The 21,383-nt window shown below is 52.7% G+C and overlaps 1 protein-coding gene across 5 annotated transcripts; it reads right to left on the bottom strand.

The window, feature by feature from the left end:
* Positions 1–990: 990 nt before the first annotated feature.
* LOC122392342 lies at positions 991–19,982 on the bottom strand. 5 transcript variants are annotated; one of them, XM_043387103.1, is made up of 4 exons: positions 19,791–19,982; positions 10,017–10,122; positions 9,403–9,574; positions 991–1,883 (listed from the first exon to the last, which is right to left on the bottom strand). In XM_043387103.1, the coding sequence occupies exons 2-4, from the start codon at positions 10,104–10,106 to the stop codon at positions 1,666–1,668; spliced, it is 480 nt and encodes a 159-aa protein (XP_043243038.1). In that variant the 5' UTR covers positions 10,107–10,122; positions 19,791–19,982; the 3' UTR covers positions 991–1,665. The 5 variants fall into 5 exon arrangements, with proteins under 5 accessions (XP_043243038.1, XP_043243041.1, XP_043243039.1 ...); XM_043387106.1 differs by having other exon boundaries at positions 19,197–19,972; XM_043387104.1 differs by having other exon boundaries at positions 19,923–19,972.
* Between the last annotated feature and the right edge of the window lie 1,401 nt (positions 19,983–21,383).

The raw sequence follows: 21,383 nt of genomic DNA, 5'->3' as shown, positions 1-21,383 counted from the left end.
CCCCGATTTCATCACACCGCTCCGACATTTCCATCCTCAAAACAGTCAAATACTTATCCTCAACGTCTCAACTCAACCCCCCCATCCGGTCCCGGTCGCGTAGTTCAGTCGGTAGAGCGTTGGACTCTGCGCGGTGAGAGAACGAGGCACGAGCCCCGGCGAGTCCGGGGTTCGAGGGGCGCCCGGTGTTTATGAGCCTCCTGGCGGGTATGGTTACGGTTGGTGGCAGGCCGTACCCAGCTGAAATCAGTAAAGGGACCGGCCGTGCACGGCTAATTGCATACGCTAAACTCTGGACTCTAAATTCTGCCAGACAGGAATTGCGCGATCGGAGGGTGGAGGGCAGGACCAACGTAACAAACTGCTTATTGCTTGTTTATTGGGGCTTCAGGGCGTGTCGACTTCAAGGTCATTTTGCGCACATAGCAAGCTCTGCTTAGCGGGGGCTCTGTCGTTGTGCATCCCTCCATTCAAAAGGCTCCTGGTCGGGACTAAATCTATAAAAAAGAATCCGTGCTGGACGGGCAACTTTATCCCATGCAGGCAGCTCCAACGGGGCACACCCGTAGCTGGGTCCAGTGCGTGCTTGAGGGGCTGGGCGGCCTGCCCAACTGGATGGGCTCAGGCCCGACGGTTTAATATGGTGCCTGTCCCAGACCAATGTCTCCCCCTTAACCTATCATCCTTCCGGCTCTGAAATGGTCTCGTCAGACCGAACAGCCTAACCCTTCAAAACAAGCACGCAAACATACAAGCCCGATTTCATATTTGAGCATTGACATTTACCTCGCTAGTCGCTGCCCACGTAAGGTCCCGGATTTAAACATTTTATTTTCATTGACATTATTTTTAATTTCGTTCTCGCTGAAAACGTAAGTGGTCGAAATGGTCAATACTTTCTGATATCCCGGACTTGATCCACACACCAAAAATGCCCGAATCAAAGCTTCTAGAGTCAATAGCAGACACCGAGGCTATGTAAGCAGCAAACGCAGACAAGTGAAATTTATTCACCGTCTACTGGCAAACATAAGATCGTATGTGATGTCATTGTCACCTGTTAGACGGCTCTTTTAAACCAGTATCGGTCAGCAATTAAGCCTCTTGTCCATTCTTAATCGATCAACGCCATTAAACTCCGCGTAAACATCAGGTTACGTGCTTATCACAGTAACTCTTGCAAGAACATGCTTTGCTACACATGGTTTAACAGCATGTCTGCTTCGAGACAAGGCGCACACGATCCTCTCGCGCGCAATAACACTATTGCAACAGACAGTACGCTTTGAACACAGCCTAGTACGAAAATGAACACTGTCAGCCGCTCTGGTAACTTGTGCTGACTTAGGTTAGCATCCCGTGGACATACATCTGACTGTGCGACTCACCACCCTCAGTTCAACAACTAACGGGCTGGCGAGCGCCTAAGGTGAGCCCCTTCGAGCCAAACATTGAGCACAGCGCCACCAACGCTCGCCGATGCACGTATCGTTCCGTGGCAGCCGCCAGCGGCGCTCTGGGCAGGGACACCGACCAGTCCTAGCAAAAGCGAGAGCCCTCCCCACCCGAACTGGCACTGAGCTGTCTTGTAAGCTCACTACAGACACCGTACCTACCGCCGTCCTGTGGATCAGTCCCTTCTGGCTTCTCCACCAGCCTCGGCCATCAGCTAGCCGCCTCTGGTTCGGCCGCCCCGGCGGGCGTCTCTACCATAGAGGTCGCAGAGGGAGTCTCAGTCTGGGCCGCCACCGGAGGGTCCTCGTTGGAGTGTACCAGCAGCTTCCGACTGGCATCTGTCGCCAGCTCCAGCTCCAACCGGTTTACGGTCCACGCACCGTCTGCACGAGACGCCCAAAGGTGCAGGTAGCCCTTCTGCTTCGGACCTGCGCGCAGACACACGCCAAACTCCCGTTACGACGAGTGGGTGGCTGCAGGCCTTTTCCGAGCACAAAAAAGACCTGATAGGTCATTGCGATAAATATGTCCTCTGAGCTACATGATAATACAAGCTCATCAGCTAGTGTAGGCCATCCATCGTGAAATAAAATGATACTGTTACTCAGGGGTGTCGTTTTCCGAAAATGATTGGTATGGCCCAAGGCGGCGGACGACCGTATGTGACGGGGGTTTACCAAGGTAGGGTACCCCCAAATCTGCCTTTCTCATCGGATTTCGGTTACATATTTTTCCACCTTGGTCACTGACAAAACAAACTAAAATCTTTAAAAAAATGTAGAAATCTGCGCCCTCACTAGACCCGATGCACCAAACGCGCAGTTATAAAGGCACTATGATAGCGTGACTGTGATAGTGCCACTATCACAGTCAGCGGAACACACGCCATTCTGAGAGGCCCGCGCCGACTAAAAGGGCTGGTTGCGCTGAAAGGGCCCAGGGAAGGCTTTGAAGGCCCACGCTGAGTGAAGGGCTCGACAACTGACGAGATCTCGAAACATTACGATAGTTAGAAAGATCTGGCTAAAATAAAAGGATGAGAGTCAGATTATGAGTTTGCGTTTTCGTGATCTGATGCGGAAAGGACCTGGTGTTGGACCCTCGGGACCCTCGGGGACCACGGTGTAGGACCTACTCCAACCAATATGCCCTATTCTGGAGCATCGCGGCACCCTCCGAAGTCGGCGTAGGGCCCTCAGAGACTGGTTTTGGAGACGAACTGGATTTATTATGGGCCGTCGCACGGTGTGTGGCGCTCAGAGGCAGCCATGGGCCGTCTAAAACCATTGGTGTTTCGAGCCTCTTGGTATCCACCAAGAACTTGAGCCCATGACACGACGCCTCATTTCCAGCTACATGTGCTTACCGTAGTTAGATCCTTAGATGTAGATGCGGTTAATTGCTTTTTATTTCGTTTTCCATTTTGCCAAGTGATGGCTGACAAAATATTGGTAGAGCTCAGGGAATATTGGTAGGGCACAAACAAACATTGGTAGGGCTCGGGCCCTACCAGGCCTATACAAAACGACACCCCTGCAGTGTTACTGGTTAGCCGAAATCAGCCCGGTAGGCCATCGATAATTTCGCCGTCGGCGCTATAATTTTACACGGTACCTGCACCAACAAACTACATTCCATATTTATCATAAAAGTAAAACAATGAGCTCGCATGGCATAGAGGCGTGGTAGCGTTATTGAATTATGTACATACACATTGTAACGAATTAAATCACACTCTGTATTGAAACCCATGTTGAAAAGAGAATACTTCAAGCATCGATTTCAGCCAAAAAAGAACAAAACGTCCGATCAAGAACTTCAGACTTCAGAATCACTCGAAACTAGCCGACAACAACAATAAGGCGCAAAATACCAGCCTTGACAAAGGTCACGTGACTCACCACGACCGCACCTCCCAACGCGGCAAAAACACTCAACTCCAATTCGCACATCCGTGACATCAATTAAATGCAACACAACAAAACGACGCAGATCTAATAGCGAGTCACAACTAAATTCACAACATCCTCCCCGCCTTTGGATTGCCTTGACAATCCAAACCCATTTTGCCTCAATCCGTCCAGCCCTTTCTCATTCGAACTGTCTATGAGGGGACAGAGGTAAGAAGAGGAGCGCGCTGCCTGCTGCTCTCAGGTGGAGGGCATCAGTCGAGTAGTCCCAAGTCATAGAGTCTCTGGACTGCCCGGGTCCTCAAGTGCCCTCCCTGGGTTCGAACCTCAGCAGACCTGGTCACCCCATCTCTGCCAGGGAACAGCTTAGTGACGGTCCCCATCACCCACTTCATTCGGGGAACGTTATCCTCCCTGACGAGCACCACCGACCCCGGCTGTAGCTGACCTTGATGCGAAAACTTGCGCACCGAGTGAGGGAGGTTCCGCAAATATACATCCCTCCAGACCGTCCAGAAACGGTTCAGACGCCTCTCGCGTACCCTAGCCCTGTCGGAGAGCGCTCTACCACTTACCGCTTCTGGATCCTCCAGCAGCCTGGCCTGGAAGCTGGCGCCACGTCCCGTGAGGAAATGACTGGGCGTTAGCGGACTCTCGCAGTCGATCGCGTCAGTCACCTGAGTCAGTGGACGTGAATTCACACATGACTCGACCTCAGTCAGCACAGTCTCTAACTCCACTTGAGTGAGACATCTTGTGCCGAGCGACTTCCTGAGTCCCACCTTCACGGAGCGCACCAGTCGCTCCCACCAACCGCCCCACCACGGTGAGTTTGGCACGATAAACTTCCACCGGGGAGCGAGATGTCCAAAGTACCGCTGCATCAGCTGATCGGCTCCGCTGAACGTTCGCGCGTTATCTGAATAGATAACTGACGGCAGAGTCCTTCTGGCAGCGAAACGTCTGAGCGCCATCAAAAAGTCAGCCTGTGACAGTGATCCTGTCAACTCCAGATGCACTGCGCGTGTCACAGCGCAGGTGAATAGGCACACATAGAACTTTCTTCGCGGGCAGTCCACCGCGAAAATCGGCCCCGCGAAATCCACTCCTGTGACCGAGAACGGCGGCGCACGGGTTACCCTGTCGCGAGGGAGCGGCGCCGCCGGCTCGTTACACTGGACAGCATCCTGCCGCTGACAAACCAAACACGAGCGTTTGATGCGCTTTGCCAGGCAGCGGAGACCCACGATCCAAAAGGCCGCTCGGAGTGCAGTGATCAGAGTAGACACACCACAGTGGCACATCATACGATGCTGGTCCCACACCAGCAGTTCGGCCACCCGTCCCTTTGGGAGCAAAACAGGGTGTCGCTCCTCACTGGTCAACTCAGACTCCTGAAGCCTGCTTCCGATTCTCAGGAGCCCGTCGTCGCCTATGAAGGGGGACAGACGGTATACCCTCGAACTTTTAGGTACTGGCTTGCCCCGTTGTAGGGCGCTGAACTCCGCTGCAAAGGCCAGTCGTTGTTCCTCTCGCAGCAGCAGGTGCCTGGCCGCCACCAACTCCTCGGCCGAGAGATCGCCAGTGGACCGATTGTGGCGCCCTGACCGCGCGTTGTGGCGGAAGCGGTTCACCCAAGCCACCACTCTGACCGCCTTGTTCATAGACGACCACCGGCTGCAGTCGAATATTGGGGCACTCTGTGCCGCAGTCACCAGAGCTGGGAGGCCGGCGCTCCCAACCACCGAGACACCGGCATCATCCAGCTCGCACGACAGAAGTGTTGCCTCCGGCAGCTCTTCACTGGACACGAGAGGCACTGACTCATCAGCCCCGGGACGAGCCTGAGGCGTAGCCAGCCACCTGGGACCACGGAACCACAGCTCCGATCCGCTCAGACACTCAGCCGATACTCCGCGGGTCGTCAGATCTGCTGGGTTCTCCTCACCTGGACAATGAGACCAGTCCGACGGAGCGGTCAGACCCTGTATCTCCGTCACTCGATTTGCAACAAATTGCTTCCATCGCCTAGGCTCGCCACGGATCCATCCTAGTGCGATCATCGAGTCTGTCCAGCACCGAGTCTCTGTGTCATCAGGAAGCCTCAGAGCCTGCCTCACAAGAACGGCTAGGCGTGCAGCCAGCAGACTTCCCAGTAGCTCAAGTCGTGGCAGAGTAACACTCTTCAGTGGCACCAACCTCGTCTTGGCCATGACCAAGGTCACCTCAATAGAGCCATCTGACTGGGAGACCCGGAGGTAGACCGCTGCCCCGTAGCCCTTAGGAGAGGCGTCACCGAAGGCGTGAATCGAAACGCCAGCACCACGGTTCCAGCCCTCAGTCGAGTAGCAGCGGGGAATGTGAATCTGCTGGAGCAGCTCCAGACCTTTCAGCCACTCCATGAACATCAGGCTGGACTCCGAGGGAAGCTCATCATCCCACCCAATACCGAGCTTCCACAGCTCCTGGAAGATGCGTTTTGCAACCATCACGAACGGAGCAACAAACCCCAAGGGGTCGAATAGCCGAGCTATGCAGCTCAGCACCACACGCTTGGTCGGAGTCACATCAGCAGGGACAGTGAGGCCCTCGAACGAGAAGACGTCCTCAGCTGGACTCCAACTCACCCCCAGGACCTTCACACTCTCGAGCTCGCCTGTGCCAGAGGCAGCGTGAGCCTTGTCGAACATCACTGAGCTGTTTGACGTGCACTTCGTCAGGGTCATACCGGCGTCAGCCATCACGGCTTGAGCCTCCGTCAGCAGAGCGCTCGCCTCCTGCTCAGAGTCGGCTCCCGAAAGGAGGTCATCAACATAAAAGTTCTCGAGCATCTCAGTTATCGCGCGAGAGGAGGGATACCTTGAAAGGTGATGGCGGATAGTCGCGTTCAACAAGAACGGACTGGAGCTGACCCCAAAGGTCACCCTTCGAAAGCGCATCACCCGCTTCCGACCCTCATGAATCCAGAGGAACCTGTGAGCGTCCCTGTCTTCCTTCCTGAGGCCCACCTGCAGGAAGGCTTTGCTGATGTCCGCCGTCACGGCCACCTTCCAGCGTCTGAAACGAAGCAGCACGTCTACAAGACTGGGAATCAGACACGGTCCCACCTCAAGGCAATCGTTGAGCGAGACACCATTGGGACCGGTTGCAGAAGCGTCAAACACCGGTCTCACCCGAGTCGAAGTGCTGGATTCCTTTACAACAGGACGGTGAGGCAGGTAGAAGCAAGGATAAGGACCATCCAGCTCGTGGCTGGGAACCTCCTCCACCACACCCGACTGCTCCATCTCCTGGAGTGCCTCCGAATAGGCCACTCCCAGCTCTGGGTCTCTGTCCAGCCGACGAGACAGACCCGACAGGCGCGCCTCAGCGGCGGACCTGTTTTCTTGGAGTTTCTTTTCGCTACCAGCCTTCCACGGCAGCGCCACCTCGTACCTACCATCAACTTTGCTCACAGATGCATCAAAGTGGGTAAGCACCTCAGAATCGGTCTCCTCTGGCTCACTGATCCCAATCCCTTCGAGGGACCACAACCGCCTCAGTGACCGCTCGTGAATGTCACCAAGACACAGCAGACTTGTGGCGCTGCCCACCGTCCTAGCACCATCTGGCGCACTCACCTTACCGGAGATGATCCACCCCAGTGCGGTCTCCTGCGCCACGGGTCCCCCTTCCAGCCGAATCTCACCCTGTTTCATCAGATCCCAGTAGCAGTCCAGCCCCACCAGTATGTCTACAGTCAGTTGTCTGTCAGAGGGCGGATCAGCCAGCTCCAGGTGACTGAAGGACTGCAGCACAGCAGCAGGCATGCGTGGGCGCTGGAGTGGCATGCATATCACAGGGATCCTGATAGCCTGAACGGAAAGGGCTGTCGGAGAGGCTACATTGGAGCCAACCATCTCCACTCGGTACACATCTCTGTGCTCAGCAGATGAGCCAGTCCCTCCAAATGCCGCATAGGATACTGTCTCAGAGCCTACCCACTCGGGCTCAGCTGACTTAACGAGTCTGTCACTGACATATGTCCTATCACTACCTGTATCGAAAAGCGCAGTGGCTTCTACTCGCTGTCCGCCGCGACCTACTACAGTTACACGAGCGGTGGGCAGCACTGTGCAGCTCCTCTCCAGACCACCACTCTTGCATGACAGGGATGGATGCTGAGCTGGGTTTGAGCCACTGCTACGGATACTGCTATCACTGGCTCCTGTCGCACCCCCTTGATCGTGCTGCATACCCCCTCCATGTAGCTTGAAACAGCACACTACATTGTGCCGTCCACCACACTCAGCGCACACTGCCCCACACTTTCGTGCAACATGCCCAGCATGCAAGCAGCGGAAACACAGTCCTGCCTGTCGGATGGCATCTCTACGCTCGGGGACAGACAGGGGCTGAAGCTTGACACATACCTCAGGCTGGTGTGTCTGCCCACAGAAAGGGCACCCCGGACTCGCTCCTGACTGCAGAGCTGCTGCTGCTGGCACCCTTTCACGCGGCTCCTTCTTCCTCCTTTGCTGAGGGCCGTTTGTGGTCTTCGGTCGACTCTCGGTGGACGCAGCAGTCTCTCGAGCAGACGCCACCTGTAGTCTGCTGAACGCACAGGATCGCTCCCTGCGGTTGATCTCTTCAGACAGGAAGCTCATCAGCCAATCCAGGTCCGACTCCCTGCCACAGCCCTCACGGGCCCACTCGAGGCGAATGTCTGGGGTCAGCTTCGACAGAATCAGGGGACCAGAACAATGCCGTAACGGTCACCTCCGACATCCAGTGATGCCAAGCTGCGAATGTGGACCTGAAGACGGTCTTGAAGTTCTCGGAGGGATGGGACGCTCGAGGATGACGCCTCCGGAACAGAGAGCAGCTGCTGAATGTGGGAGAAGACAACCACCTCCTTCCTCCCAAATCTCTTCATCAGCAGGTCGCAAGCACTGCTGTAGTTTGCTCCAGTCAGAGGCAGGCCAGCGACACTCTCCTTGGCTTCACCCACGAGGAATGATCTCAGGTAAGCGAATTTGGTCACTTCAGGCAGATCAGCATTGTGCACTGCGGCCTCAAAACACTCCCAGAAGGACTGCCACTGCAGCACATCTCCTCCAAACTTTGGTAGTTCTAGTTTGGGTAGCTGCAGGTGGCCTGTTTGCGAGGATCCAATGGAACTTGAGGGCTTCTTGCTCAGTACAGCATCAGCTCTGTTCAGCACATCAGTTATCCCCTCTCGGAACTCGGCAGCACTCTCAATGTCATCTAACATCTCTGCCTCTGAGGGGAAACTGAGCTCGGCTTCTGACTGTGCTTCATCCAACAGTGCCAGTCTTTTCTCACAATCACCTTTAGCTGTCTGAAGGGCGCTTACATCAATGTCTTGGCACTCGAGCAACTCCTCCAACTTACGGCGACAGCGACTCATCCATCCTCGCGCTGCCGCTCTCTTTCGAAGCTTCTCAGTGCTCATCTTGACGCGAGATCACAAAACGAAAATCAAAGATCCCGTTCCCGAGCGTTTCGGCACCAAATGTAACGAATTAAATCACACTCTGTATTGAAACCCATGTTGAAAAGAGAATACTTCAAGCATCGATTTCAGCCAAAAAAAGAACAAAACGTCCGATCAAGAACTTCAGACTTCAGAATCACTCGAAACTAGCCGACAACAACAATAAGGCGCAAAATACCAGCCTTGACAAAGGTCACGTGACTCACCACGACCGCACCTCCCAACGCGGCAAAAACACTCAACTCCAATTCGCACATCCGTGACATCAATTAAATGCAACACAACAAAACGACGCAGATCTAATAGCGAGTCACAACTAAATTCACAACACACATGTCTAAGTGCACGTCCACGACCACTATCCTGCCGGCCAATAGCCTGCCGTGCGAACAGCGATTAGCGACAATTCGAAACGGAACCGCTAGATGTCAGCCTTGTTCAAACGGTAGATGACAGGTAGCCGCACCGTCTACGAGACGAGCTGAACTGAACGGGCGAGGAGCTGAAGTTTCTGACCTAAGGTTCCACATAATGACCCACCTTTGACGGGCACGCGAAACTGGGCTCGTGTCTGATCACAGAAGTTGGTGTCGTTGCTGCCCAGGTCCAGCCTGCCGTCGACTATCGGTTCTCCGAGCAAACCAGCGGCGCCGCGGTGGGCCCGCAACAGACGCATCGACTCAGTGTACCAGGCGCCACTCTTCAGGCCCTCCTAGAACATAATCAAAAACAAAACTTCACCATGCTGCGGATTCCATAATGTTTGTCTGTTGTGCAACACTAAAATGAAAGGAAACCAACAATAATTTAATTTTTTAATTCAGGGTTTATAGGAGAATAAGAGCCATGCCCAACCCTGCTTGTTTCCTCCCATGGTCATAGCTAAATAAACAGGCTACATCAAATTACTGACCCCTTATTGATAGCAAGTAACTGAGTAATTACTGATGCAATGTTGAATGTTCATTGAAGTGAAGTGAGTTCCAAGTATTTCAAGTTACAAGGTAGATAGGTAATTAAAAAGTACAAAAGCATCATTAGGTAAATCCAGCCTCAAGGGCAATGGACTGTGACAAGACGCAAGTGCAACCAAATCATCAGAGAATATTTGCCACTAGCAGACAGCCACTTGTCCTTCCTTTCTTTCTGCTGACCTCTATTTTCCATTGTGTGAAGGAGAAGGCTCCGCTGACCAGTAAAGCTCCACAGCCAGCAATCTTAGCTAATGTAGGAAGTGAAGGCATGCTGATAACCGATTTTCTGAAAAATATGACACTTATAACAGTTGGAAAAAAAAACAAGAAAATTGGTTGGAAAGTATTGGAAAAAAATACAGAAACAACAAAGTTGTCAAATAAGTCTGAATTAGAGACTATGATTCTGACTGTGAGACTGTGAGACTGTGATTAGAGACTGTGATTCTGTTTATTTCAAGATGTGAAAACAATGTTAAGATGCTGATGAAATTGTGCTGGTATTCATGCATTACAAGATCCCCTCCCTTACAAGGAACTGTCAGGGAACTGGTCAAGGAACTGTCAAGGAAAAGAAGGCAAAACGCTGAAGAAATACGATCTATTCCTGAGCCATGACAAACCCTGCCGAGGTGGTAGAAGTTGACAGCATCCTGTCAAACATTAGCATCTTTTTCAATCAAGAATCACTTTCGGCCAAAGAAAAACTCGCAACGTTAGATGAGTCGTCTCTTCGAAATCTTCGAGATCAACTCCACTTGCACCTGGTAGACGCAATACCAGCTATCGCAGGACGACCTCTAACGAAGCGTATGCCAGGGAATGTATCGAAACTGGTTGATGATTGTTGGGCATTTGGTGCATCGATGGCCCAAGAAGCACTTCTGAAGGAAGCAGACAGTGTTCTGAAGCCGCCGGATCGTCGTGCTCCAGCCAGTCTCGGCCAATCTTCCTCGGCCACACAAACTTTGTCGCAGACTGACTCCGCAAATATGGAAGCAATGCTGGACAACATGATTCGGTTGGATCGAGAAATTCAAGATCTCCGAGTCTCAGGGGGGAAAATGAAAGCAACTATCGCGGCCCAACAGATTCGCATTGCTAACCTGGAGGAGCGCGTGGCAAGGTGTGCGACCAATGAGGAAAGCCGAGCTGTCAGGTGTGACATGGCGCCTCCTACCGGTTCCAGCTCATCAGACCGACTGCCCCCTCAGCACGCTTTGATAGTAGCAGGCACTTCAAAACCTGTAGCGGAGGCAGTAAACACTGAAGACTGCTCAGCGCCAGCCGACGTCCCAGCGGATTCCAATACCAGCGAAGACTCTGCGGCTTCAAGTGTGACTCACCCGAGAGAGTCGGGCAGCGGTCCAGACGCAGCTGAAGCGGGAACAAGCCCTCCCTCAACCTCACAGACAGGAGCAGCAGCTCAGGCACCGGCACAACCAACAGAACCGGCGTCCAACAATCCAGCCGCTCCAGCCAACGCAGTTAGGGGTGACTCTGCGACCACCTCAGCCCACCCTGCTGCATGTGAACATATCGAATCTGCGTCCTCTTCGGAAGAAAACCGTGCTGGAACTGGACAACGAGACTCCAATCGTCCTACCAAGTCACCACCGAGCCTCGCCACTGAGATGACCCGCAGCCTCGACATTGATAAGCTCGCCGAGGCTATAGTCGCTCAAATGAAGCGGCGCTCCGGTCCGCCTGGCACCGACTGTGACAGCGACAGCGAAGAGTCGGTAGCACAGCCCCAGCAGCGTCGATTGCCATATAGAACTAGCAGCGATTCAGCTCCTCTGCCTCCTCCCGGCCCGAGCACAAATCGTGGGCCCGTCCAGTGTAGCGTCATCATTGATAACGTCGGCGCACCTGCCTCTGCGGGCACCGGTAGCGTGGCTGACATTAGAGTTACGCCCCTGAGCCCATCACCTGCTACCTTCATCCTAGAAGGGGTCAACTCTGACACCCCTGACAGCACAGTGCACAGGGTGGTATCCAACGTCGTGCATCTCAGCGGATTCAGAAAACTAGACCCTCGGGGTGAGACCAAATGGAAGTCCTTCCTTTTCTCAGCTGATAGCTGTGACCAAGAACTTGTCCTTAATCCAGCTAACTGGCCACTTGGACTCCGGGTAAGGAAGACGGATATACACACGAAGGACCATGTCACCTACGCGACGCTCGGAAAGCATCCGTCGGAACCCGCTCGCACTACCATGCAGCAAAAGCCGCAACGTGGGCGCCGAGGACAGACTCAGCATCAGCAGAGGAATCGCCAGTTCAACCCGAGTCGCCAGCTGCCTCCGGAGTTTCAAGGTCGCCAATCTCTACAGCAGAGAAACTGGAGGCAAGGGCAGGAAATGGAACGGCGGCTACCTCTTTGCCCACCGTGGGCGCAGCCCCAAGGCCAGACTTCATGGGAATGCCAGTCTCCCAACCAGACCAGACCAGTTCAACAGCCAGCTGAATGGCAGGGGCTGCATGCGCAGCAGCAGCTGGCACAACCGCAGTGGCTAGAGCGAACCCAGCCCTGGCAGGCTCCTCCCGTGCCTGCCTGCCCGTATCAGTGCCAGACCCGGCACGGGCTTCTCCCGCCGCCGCCGCCGCCGCCGCCGCCGCCCCCACCATCACCACCGCCGCCGCCGCCGCCTCCGCAACAGCCGCAAATGCAGGGGCTTCAGCTGCAGCAGCAACGACAGACCAGCGGAGGTTTTTCGTGGCAGCACCATGATCAGTGTCAGCCAAACCTCTTTCGAACCGATAGCTGGCCAAGCCTCCCGCACCGGCAGCAGCATGACTCGCGAAAATTCAGAACTTCCGACACAGCAGTTCTCCCAGCCACCGCCATCATGCACGGTAACGGAACCTGGTTCAGCCAGTAACTCTAAGCTTACGGCAGTGGACCAACAAAGCACTCGTCAGTTTCGCATCGGCTCCTACAACTGTGAGGGCTTTCTAACTGCAGCCGCTTACATTATTGACCTACTGGCTGACCTAGACATACTTTTCTTATCCGAAACGTGGCTCTCTTGCGCGGAAGCAAATTTGATCTGTAATATTTTGTTTAGCTACGGTGCTAATGACATTGAAGTGTTGCAGACATTTGCTATGGACACTCCGCCCGGTGTCGGGGAAGGGCGACGGCACGGTGGCACTGCCATGCTCTGCAGGAAAAGCGGTCTCCTCACCTTCTCCCAATTGCAATCTGGAGACTCACGATTGCTGGGGGTACAGGTGAACGCTGGAGTTAGGCCACTTTTAATCATCATTGGTTGCTATATGCCTTATTTTTGTGGGTCTTTCGAGCAACTAGACAAGTATCGTGATACATGTGCGAGCCTGGAGGTTTTAATGTGCGCTTATCGAGCTGTTACGCACCTCGTGCTGGTAGGTGATTTTAATTGCCCTCTCCCTCGCTGCCACTGTCCCAGCGGCCGGCAAGTTGGGCCCAGCTTCGCGGCTTCAATGCCTTCAGTCTGGAAATGCAGCGGCTGCTTGATCTCCAGGATCTAATCGTTGCCGAATTTTGTTTGAGCAGTCTGAGACTTTCACCTATCAGCGAGGAGGACATCAAACCCACATAGATCACATTGCTGTGCCCCACTCATTTGTCGGCAGCAAACTCCTATCGTGCAAAATACTTTCTCCGTGTTCTGATAACCTCAGTCCTCATCTGCCAATGTGCTGTATACTATCTCTCCCAGTTGGCCACACACTTTGTGCACCCAAAGCTCGAGATGATTACTCCAGTCACCGTGTAGTGTTAGACTGGAGCAGCGATGAAAGGAATGATGCTTACTGCAGACGCCTCGCGGATCTGCTGTCAGCGCGTATCCCTCACTGCTCCACGGTAAATGAACTTGACAGACAGCTGACAGCTTCCATTCATGAGGCTACTGCCGATGTTGGATGCTCTAGAGGCTGGAAGCCACCTAAGTCCTGGTGGACTCCTGCGGCATCAGCCGCCCGTGACAGGGCCCGATTCTGGCACTGCTTGTGGACTGAAGCTGGTCAACCGCGGAATACCGTGTTGCATGATTGTTTCCGAGCAGCACGTCGAGCATATAGACGAGCGCGTTCAGAGGCGGCGCGCTCCAAGGCTGACACTGGTGCCCGCATTCTGTCGGCGCTACGACGTGATCGAAAGATCAGGGCATTCTGGCGGCGCGTGGAAATCGCACGCCGTGGCTCAGCTAGCCCGCGCTCCACGCTCACAGCGATGGACTTCAGAGACCATTTCGGTCTTATTCACACCGACGATGAGACACTCTCATCAGAGCAGGAGGGAGTGCATAGGCGAGTTCTGGCTTTAATGGATGAAGCACGAGCTTACCCGGGTCCCGGTAAGCGAATTTCTGCCGAGGAAGTCGCGCGTCTGCTACCACAGTTGAATCGTGACGCGTCTCCTGGCCCCGACGGAGTCTCGGCAGAACACCTCCTGTACGGGTCCTCTCCAGTCCTCCTGCAGGCTCTCAGCAGCCTTCTAACCAACCGCATGCCTAAACGAAATGTGTGTGCCAGATAGTTTTACGAAAAGCACAGTTGTGCCGCTGATAAAGAAAAATGACCTTGACCCCAACTGCGCGGACAGCTACCGACCAATCTCTCTCGTAGGCACAGTTTCTAAACTACTAGAGTTGATTTTGCTAGAAGAGTTAGGCACCACATTCCGCCCGTCTGAGCTTCAGTTCGGTTTCCTATCTAAGCGCGGCACAAGAGAGCAAACCATATTGTCTGACAGGACAGCACAGTATTATCTGTCTCGTAAATGCGCTGTGTTTGTTGCGAATCTGGACGCCCGAAAATGTTTTGACCGCATATGGCACTCTGGCGTCCTACTGAGGGCAAACGACTATCTGTCTCCGCGGAGCTGGGCTCTCCTTGCGTACTGGTACACACATTTAACAACGCTAGTCCGATTCGGTGGAGCGCTTTCAGACACATTCGATGTACGCCGAGGGGTGAGACAAGGAGCTCTCTTGTCACCCTGCCTTACTAACTTGTTCCTGCTGCCACTGATCCAGCAGCTTGATGACAGCGGACTGGGCCCGTCGGTACATGGCCATCACATTCCCGTAGTGGCCTATGCAGACGATCTGCTGTTGATGTCAAATAACGTGCGAAATCTGCAAAAATTGCTTGACATTGTGACAACTTTCTCAGTGAGCTCTAGGCTAGAATTCGTCCACACGAACCCTCACTTAACAAAAAGTCATTGTTTTATATTTGGAAAAGAACTACTGGCTCAGGTGCCCCGATGGGTCTTATGTGGTCAGACCTTGTCTCTTAGACAAGAGACAGAGCATCTGGGTGTACAACTTCAATCGCAGCTACAGGCTACAGGCCATATCAGCGCAAGAATGCGCCGGGGAAGAGGTGCTTTCTTCGGCCTCACGCCGGCCGGCATGTTCAATTCGTATTTGACTGCAGTGGACAAGGCCTATCTTTGGCGTATGGTAGTATCGCCAGCTCTGCTTTATGGATGCGCTGTGTGCTTTTTAAGGTCAGAGGACATATTACGTCTTGATTCTTGGCAGGCGACTGCAATCAAGTCGGCCTTGCGTTTGCCTCGCACAGCGCACCATACAGCTCTACTGGCGGCACTACGGATTCCGAGTGTGCAGGAAGTTCTCCGTCGAGCTTTATTCAATACTTTCAGGGACGCGTTTCGCGGGGAGCATCGCCTTCGTCGTGTTTTGTTAAGTGATCTGGCTCACACTGCGCTCAATTCGACCCGTTTGCACTGCCCAGGCTCACTTGTAAGTCACATGCTCTCACTGTGTGGGATGAACTATGAAACACTATTGAGAGTTGCTGGGGGGCATGTGTCACGAGACCTGATTAGCGCTCCCAGACGAGTGGATGGTATTGCCGACTCACTGCGCTGGCTACTGGCCCAGAACAATGGCGACGCCTGGGCCATGATCCATATGCTTGTCTTACCCCAACGAGTGTCATCGTAGCACTCCTGTTAAAGTTTGCGGGATTACTGGTTTGCGCTGAACAGGCTGCATGGAACAGCTGTTTGTACGTCTTTGTGTCACATGAATATGATGTGTATTGTGTAACTGTGTGAGACACCTTGTATTGTATCATGCCAATATGCTTTGTCCCTATATGATGGGATGTTAAATAAAATTGATTGATTGATTGATTTCTGAGAAATGAGAATCAATACAAACATAATGTCAGATCAAATTCAGACAGGGGCGGATCCAAGGGGGGGGGGGGGTCACATGGGTCATGCCCCCCCCCTTGAGGCCCGGGGGCCCAAAGACCTGCCAGGGGCACCACCGGCCTATCAGGGGTATCACAGTCCTGACAGGGGCACCACAGGACCGCCAGGGGCACCACAGGACCGCCAGGGGCACCACAGGCCTAGCAGGGACACCACGGGCCTGGTGCCCCTGGGCCCTGACAGGACTGTAACGCCCCTGACAAGCCTGAAGTGTCCCCGGTAGGCACGTGGTGCCCCTGACAGGCCTGAGGCGCCCCTGCAAGGGCGGTGGTGCCCCTGGCAGGCCTGTGGTGTCCATGGCAGGCCTGTGGTGCCCTTGCTAGGCCTCTGGTACCCCTGACAGGCTTGTAATGCCCCTGGAAGGACTGTGGTGCCCCTGGGCCCTAACAAGCCTGAGGTGCCCCTGACAGGCCAGTGGTGCCCTTGCTAGGCCTGTGGTGCCCCTGGCAGGCCTCTGGTGCCCCTGACAGGCTTGCGGTGCCCTTGGAAGGACTGTGGTGTCCCTGGGCCCTGACAAGCCTGAGGTGCCCCTGACAGGCCCGTGGTGCCCTTGTTAGGCCTGTGGTGCCCCTGGCAGGCCTCTGGTGCCCTTGCTAGGCCGCTGGTGCCCCTGGCAGGCCTCTGGTGCCCTTGCTAGGCCGCTGGTACCCCTGCGCCCGGAGAGGACTGGTGCCCCTGAAAAGTCTGAAGTGCCCCTCGGCAGGCCCGTGGTGCCCCTGACAGGCCCAAGGTGCCCCTGCGAGGCCGGTGGTGCCCCTGGCAGACCTCTGGTGCCCCTGGCAGGTCTGTGGTGCCCCTGGCAGGTCTGTGGCGCCCCTGGCAGACCTGTGTTGACTGGTGCCCCTGCTAGGTCGCTGGTGCCCCTCACAGACCTGTGGTGCCCCTGGGCCTTGACAAGCCTGAGATGCCTGGCTATGACAGGCTCGTGGTGCCCCTGATAGACCAGTGGTGCCCTTGCTAGGCCTGTAGTGCCCCTGGCAGGCCTCTGGTGCCCCTGCTACCCCTGCGCCCGGAGAGGACTATGGTGCCCCTGAAAAGCCTGAAGTGCCTCTCGACAGGCCCGTGGTGCCCCTGGCCCCTGACAGGCCCAAGTTACCCCTGCGAGGTCGGTGGTGCTCCTGGCAGACCTCTGGTGCCCTTTGCAGGTCTGTGGTGCCCCTGGCAGGCCTGTGTTGACTGGTGCCCCTGCTAGGCCGCTGGTGCCCCTCACAGGCCTGCAGTGCCCCTGGAAGGACTGTGGTGCCCCTGCTCCTAGGGGTGCTCATGGGCCCAACAGGTCCGTTGTGCCCCTGACAGGCCTGTCGTGTATACTTGCTAGACCTGTGGTGCCCCTACTTCCTGGCAGGCCTGTGGTGCCCCTGGCGGGCCTGTGGCGCCCCTACAAGGCCGTAGGTGCCCCTGAAAGGTTTGTGGTGTCCCTGGAAGGACTTTGGTGCCCCTGACAAGCCTGAAGTGTCAAGGACAGACCCTTTAGACGCCAGGGTCAAGTTCGTCGGACTGACAACGATTTGCTTACCTGATAACGTTCCTGGTAAGTACTCACTACTCAGCGTCCACAACATATATACACATAGCATCTATGCACATAGCACATTCATATATACTTGCTTACAATTGGTAAATGTGGTTGTGGCTAACAGCTAAGATACTGACTAAAAATAAAAAATAAAAAGAAAAAAAACTGAAAATGGGGGCACCACCAAAATGAAGTGGACGAAATCCGTTGAGTTTTTAATTTTGGGCATAGGTAGGGGCACCACTTCGATTCATGACCCTCCCCTTGGAGTTTTCCTGGATCCGCCCCTGAATTCAGATCCTGAATTTATTTTATCAGGCCAGTGCAAATATAAATATAATTTAGTTAAAGGGACCCTCCCACCTTAACATTAGGTTTGAGTTGAGATAGCCAAAATGGGGTCCCTGGCTCACAATTACCGGTTTCGGCACTCACAACATCGAGAAATGCCTTAAATCGGAAATATTGAATTTCAAAATTGCAGCATTTTGATTCAGAGGGGCTAATGCTTAGGAATACCCCTCTGAATGTGTGACGTCAGCGCAGATATCTAACGATTTTTAAATGTTTGACTAAAACGTTTTGTAGCACGCGGTGGTATATGCTATTTGCGCGCAACATCTGCCGCAAACGCCGCACTTCTAAAATAAAGTCGCTAGAAACAGCGAAGATCCCAAAAAAGTAAACAAAAGTAGAAGTATAATATCTTGAAAAACGGTGAATATTTTTCGGTGAAATTTGGTAGATATTCGTTTTCGCTCTTTCTGAACCGAGCGACATCACTTTCATGCCAATTCATAAACTTTTTTGAAGGTGGGAGGGTCCCTTTAATAATCTGTAGAAATTTGAACAGGTTATATCAACTTAAAGAGTTCAGTGACAGTCCGGTCAAGGTCCTGATAGTTTGAGACTTGGCTTTGAAATAAAAGCCCTGCAGTAAGGAAATGACCCAGCACACCAGCGTGAAAATAAATAATAACACTGAACAACAAAATTTGACTTTTGTCATAGTACAGAAAGCAGAATACCCATTTCTGTGGTAATTTGTGACGCTGAACACGAATCTGGCATCAGAAATGACGTATTAGGCTAGGTTTTTGAGATCCAGTATGTCTGTGTTTCTGCTCTGAATGGCTATTTTCAACATTTCACTCTTCCTTTATATGACATTGCCGGTGACTCCGAAGGAAAAAGCTCTGAGTCTGGGGTAATTTAGGGTGCAAAATACGAATCTGGCACTAGAAATGGGGTATCGTGTTAGGTTTTGGCATTACAGTATGTTTGCGCCCTTTTCTTAGGTGCATGTACTCAGCTTGTTATTCTGTCTTTATATTACATGGCTAGTGATCCAATTTACTTTCGGAAAATCATGGAGATGTCAGTGACGAGCATGGGGAGAGGTTCCATCAGGACATCGCCGTGATGGAGAGCAGATATCAGGGCAAGTCTGTTCCCAATATGATGGGTGATTACTGCTGGACACTGCAGAGAGAGGAACGTCAGCAGGGGAGGAGACAAAGCAAGAATCAGAAGCGATTCTAACAAGAAGAGTTGCTGAGCGAAAGGAAGATGCCAAAGTGTTTGAAATGACCAAAAATCTTGCCTGTGTGGTCGAGAGGTAGCACAGATGGATGACCATACCGTTGGTTGATTGCACTTTGCCGTGATTGTACAATATGTGATTACCTACATTGCGCTGTGATGTGTGATATACATTTCTGTTCCAACAAATTCAATAGTTTTGTGCTCATCTGTGTTGCCTGGCTGTGGTAAATATGGATTAAAAAGATATATAATCTAGATCTAAGGATATCTACAATAGGCCAATAACAATGCATAAAAAGTGAGAATTTAAGGCATCAGTATGTGCCAGACAAAAAACTGAGCCCGATGGGACAAAACGGTGACCAGATTTGGAATCAGCGGCCTCGAATTAGGTAGAAACGAATGCTCAACTCTCTGTACATTTTTGGCTGTTGATCAGTGTAATTTACTTATTTTATCATTAGATTATGACCTTGCTGATTCAGATTAAATCATCACAGATTATTTCAAAGCGCCTTGTAGGGCCAAGGGTCGCAACATGGTACTGGCAATTGTAATAGCCACTGCATTGGGGCATATATCGCCTACAACATCTGATGTTAGTAATTATTCACAATTTTCCTCAAATAGAAAGAGAACTTGAATTATTTACCAAGCATTAAAAAAAAATACACGTTGTGTTGTTGTTGTGGCCTGTGGGTTAGGGCGCGTAGCAACTTGGCTCTTGCGTCCAACAAAAAAAAACAAATACACGGCAATGAATAAAAACAAAATCCAAGCATACGGTTCCTGGATCCGTTACTAAGCATTTAATGAATAAAACCAAAATAAAACTGTACAAACCTCTCACGCCTTGTCGTGTGTGCAAAAATTACCGCGCTGCGTATGTCGCCACCACGCATAAAATGTATCAGCAATAGAACAATAATGCTGCTAAAAAGAGCAAGCCAATTTCACTGCCAACTCCGAACACCTCTCGCTTGACCTCTCGTGACTCGTGCCAAGCTGACTGAGACTAACAAGTAACAAATATTTGATTTTCTGTAGTATCGTTAAGAATTGCGCGTACTCGGACACCAGCACCACAGATCCACCGTCACAGGCCCGGGCTCGCCGGTTTGGCCTTGGGTCTTGTCTTGGGACTGCAGAGTGCCAGACTGCGGTGCAGCCTGCGGTTTGGTCCAGGTGGACACCACCCGCGCGGGGCGGCATGTCCTATTCGTCTTGACCATTCTCCAGCTACGTTTTCAACATCAAATTTTGTTACCCACTTTGTATATGTTGTCCTCAGATGACCGCAGTGGCCTTAGCTTAGCTTCGAACAGGCCAACGTGGGATATTGCCTTTTCATAGCCAAGCCACCTTATAAGTTTTAACCCTCGCCCTGGCAGGGCATTTTTTTATAAGGCGACTCGACAGGGCGAGGGGGTCGATGCGATCGCCCCCCTCACGATTGGCTCCTATGGCAACTATATGCGGAGGGGCACTTCGAAGCTCAAATATGGACATAGTGACATCTTAATATGCACTTACGTTTTCACATGAATGCAAAAGGTGAAAACGTTTAGGAATTTGATCTTTCGAGGTCACCGAGGTCACAATATAAGGAACAGCTGATCGGACAAACAAATTATATTTTTTCGAATTAGCAAAGTAGTTCGACGTTCCTGAGCTATAGGATGACCTCATGGGGCGGTCGGTGCACGAACAGGGCTTCCGCCGAAAAAAGCCATTGACGTAAAGTGTCACCGCGTTTGATTCGCAGCACCAACGATATATCGTTTACATAGTATACGATTAACCGTCTCGAGTATAGTGAATGCATTCTTCTGGCAGGGGTCAACTTTGCAAAGGCTGTGACTTCGAAAGGCGTTCTCGTCTTTTGCACCCGCCCTTCAGCTCAGCAACTCCCGGGCCGATCGCGACATTAACCCGCGCCCCACGGGGGGGGGGGCTATTCATAGCCCCCTCCCGTTTTTCTGCAATAACTTCTAAACCGCTTGACGTATCGCCGCCAAACTTTCAATGCCTTCGGCTGCATCAATTTGACACATTGTGTCAAAATTTGAACTTCGCATCTATCATAGATCGGCCGGGAATGACGTCAGAGTGACGTCATGTTCCGCCGATTTCGACGCAAAACATTGAACCATGGGAATCACTCCTAAGAGCTCAGTTTTTGAGCTAGATCCAATGTCTTTGCATGAGAGGACTCAGAATGGACTGCGCTATCCAACTGCTATCT

The sequence above is a fragment of the Amphibalanus amphitrite genome, unplaced genomic scaffold, assembly GCF_019059575.1.
Source record: "Amphibalanus amphitrite isolate SeventyFive unplaced genomic scaffold, NRLGWU_Aamphi_draft 000483F_arrow, whole genome shotgun sequence".
NCBI classification, from domain to species: Eukaryota; Metazoa; Arthropoda; class Thecostraca; order Balanomorpha; family Balanidae; genus Amphibalanus; species Amphibalanus amphitrite.
The sequence above is the reverse complement of the archived record's forward strand: the minus strand, read 5'-3'. Positions and strand labels throughout refer to the sequence as shown.

Bases quoted from the DNA above. Each gene is read 5' to 3' on its own strand.
- LOC122392342 (XM_043387103.1), bottom strand. From the start codon at position 10,106: ATGCCTTCACTTCCTACATTAGCTAAGATTGCTGGCTGTGGAGCTTTA. The intron at 9,575-10,016 runs GTCAGCAGAAAG...ATTATGTTCTAG, and splicing joins TCACACAATGGAAAATAGAG to GAGGGCCTGAAGAGTGGCGC. The intron at 1,884-9,402 runs GTGGGTCATTAT...GTCTGCGCGCAG, and splicing joins GTTTCGCGTGCCCGTCAAAG to GTCCGAAGCAGAAGGGCTAC.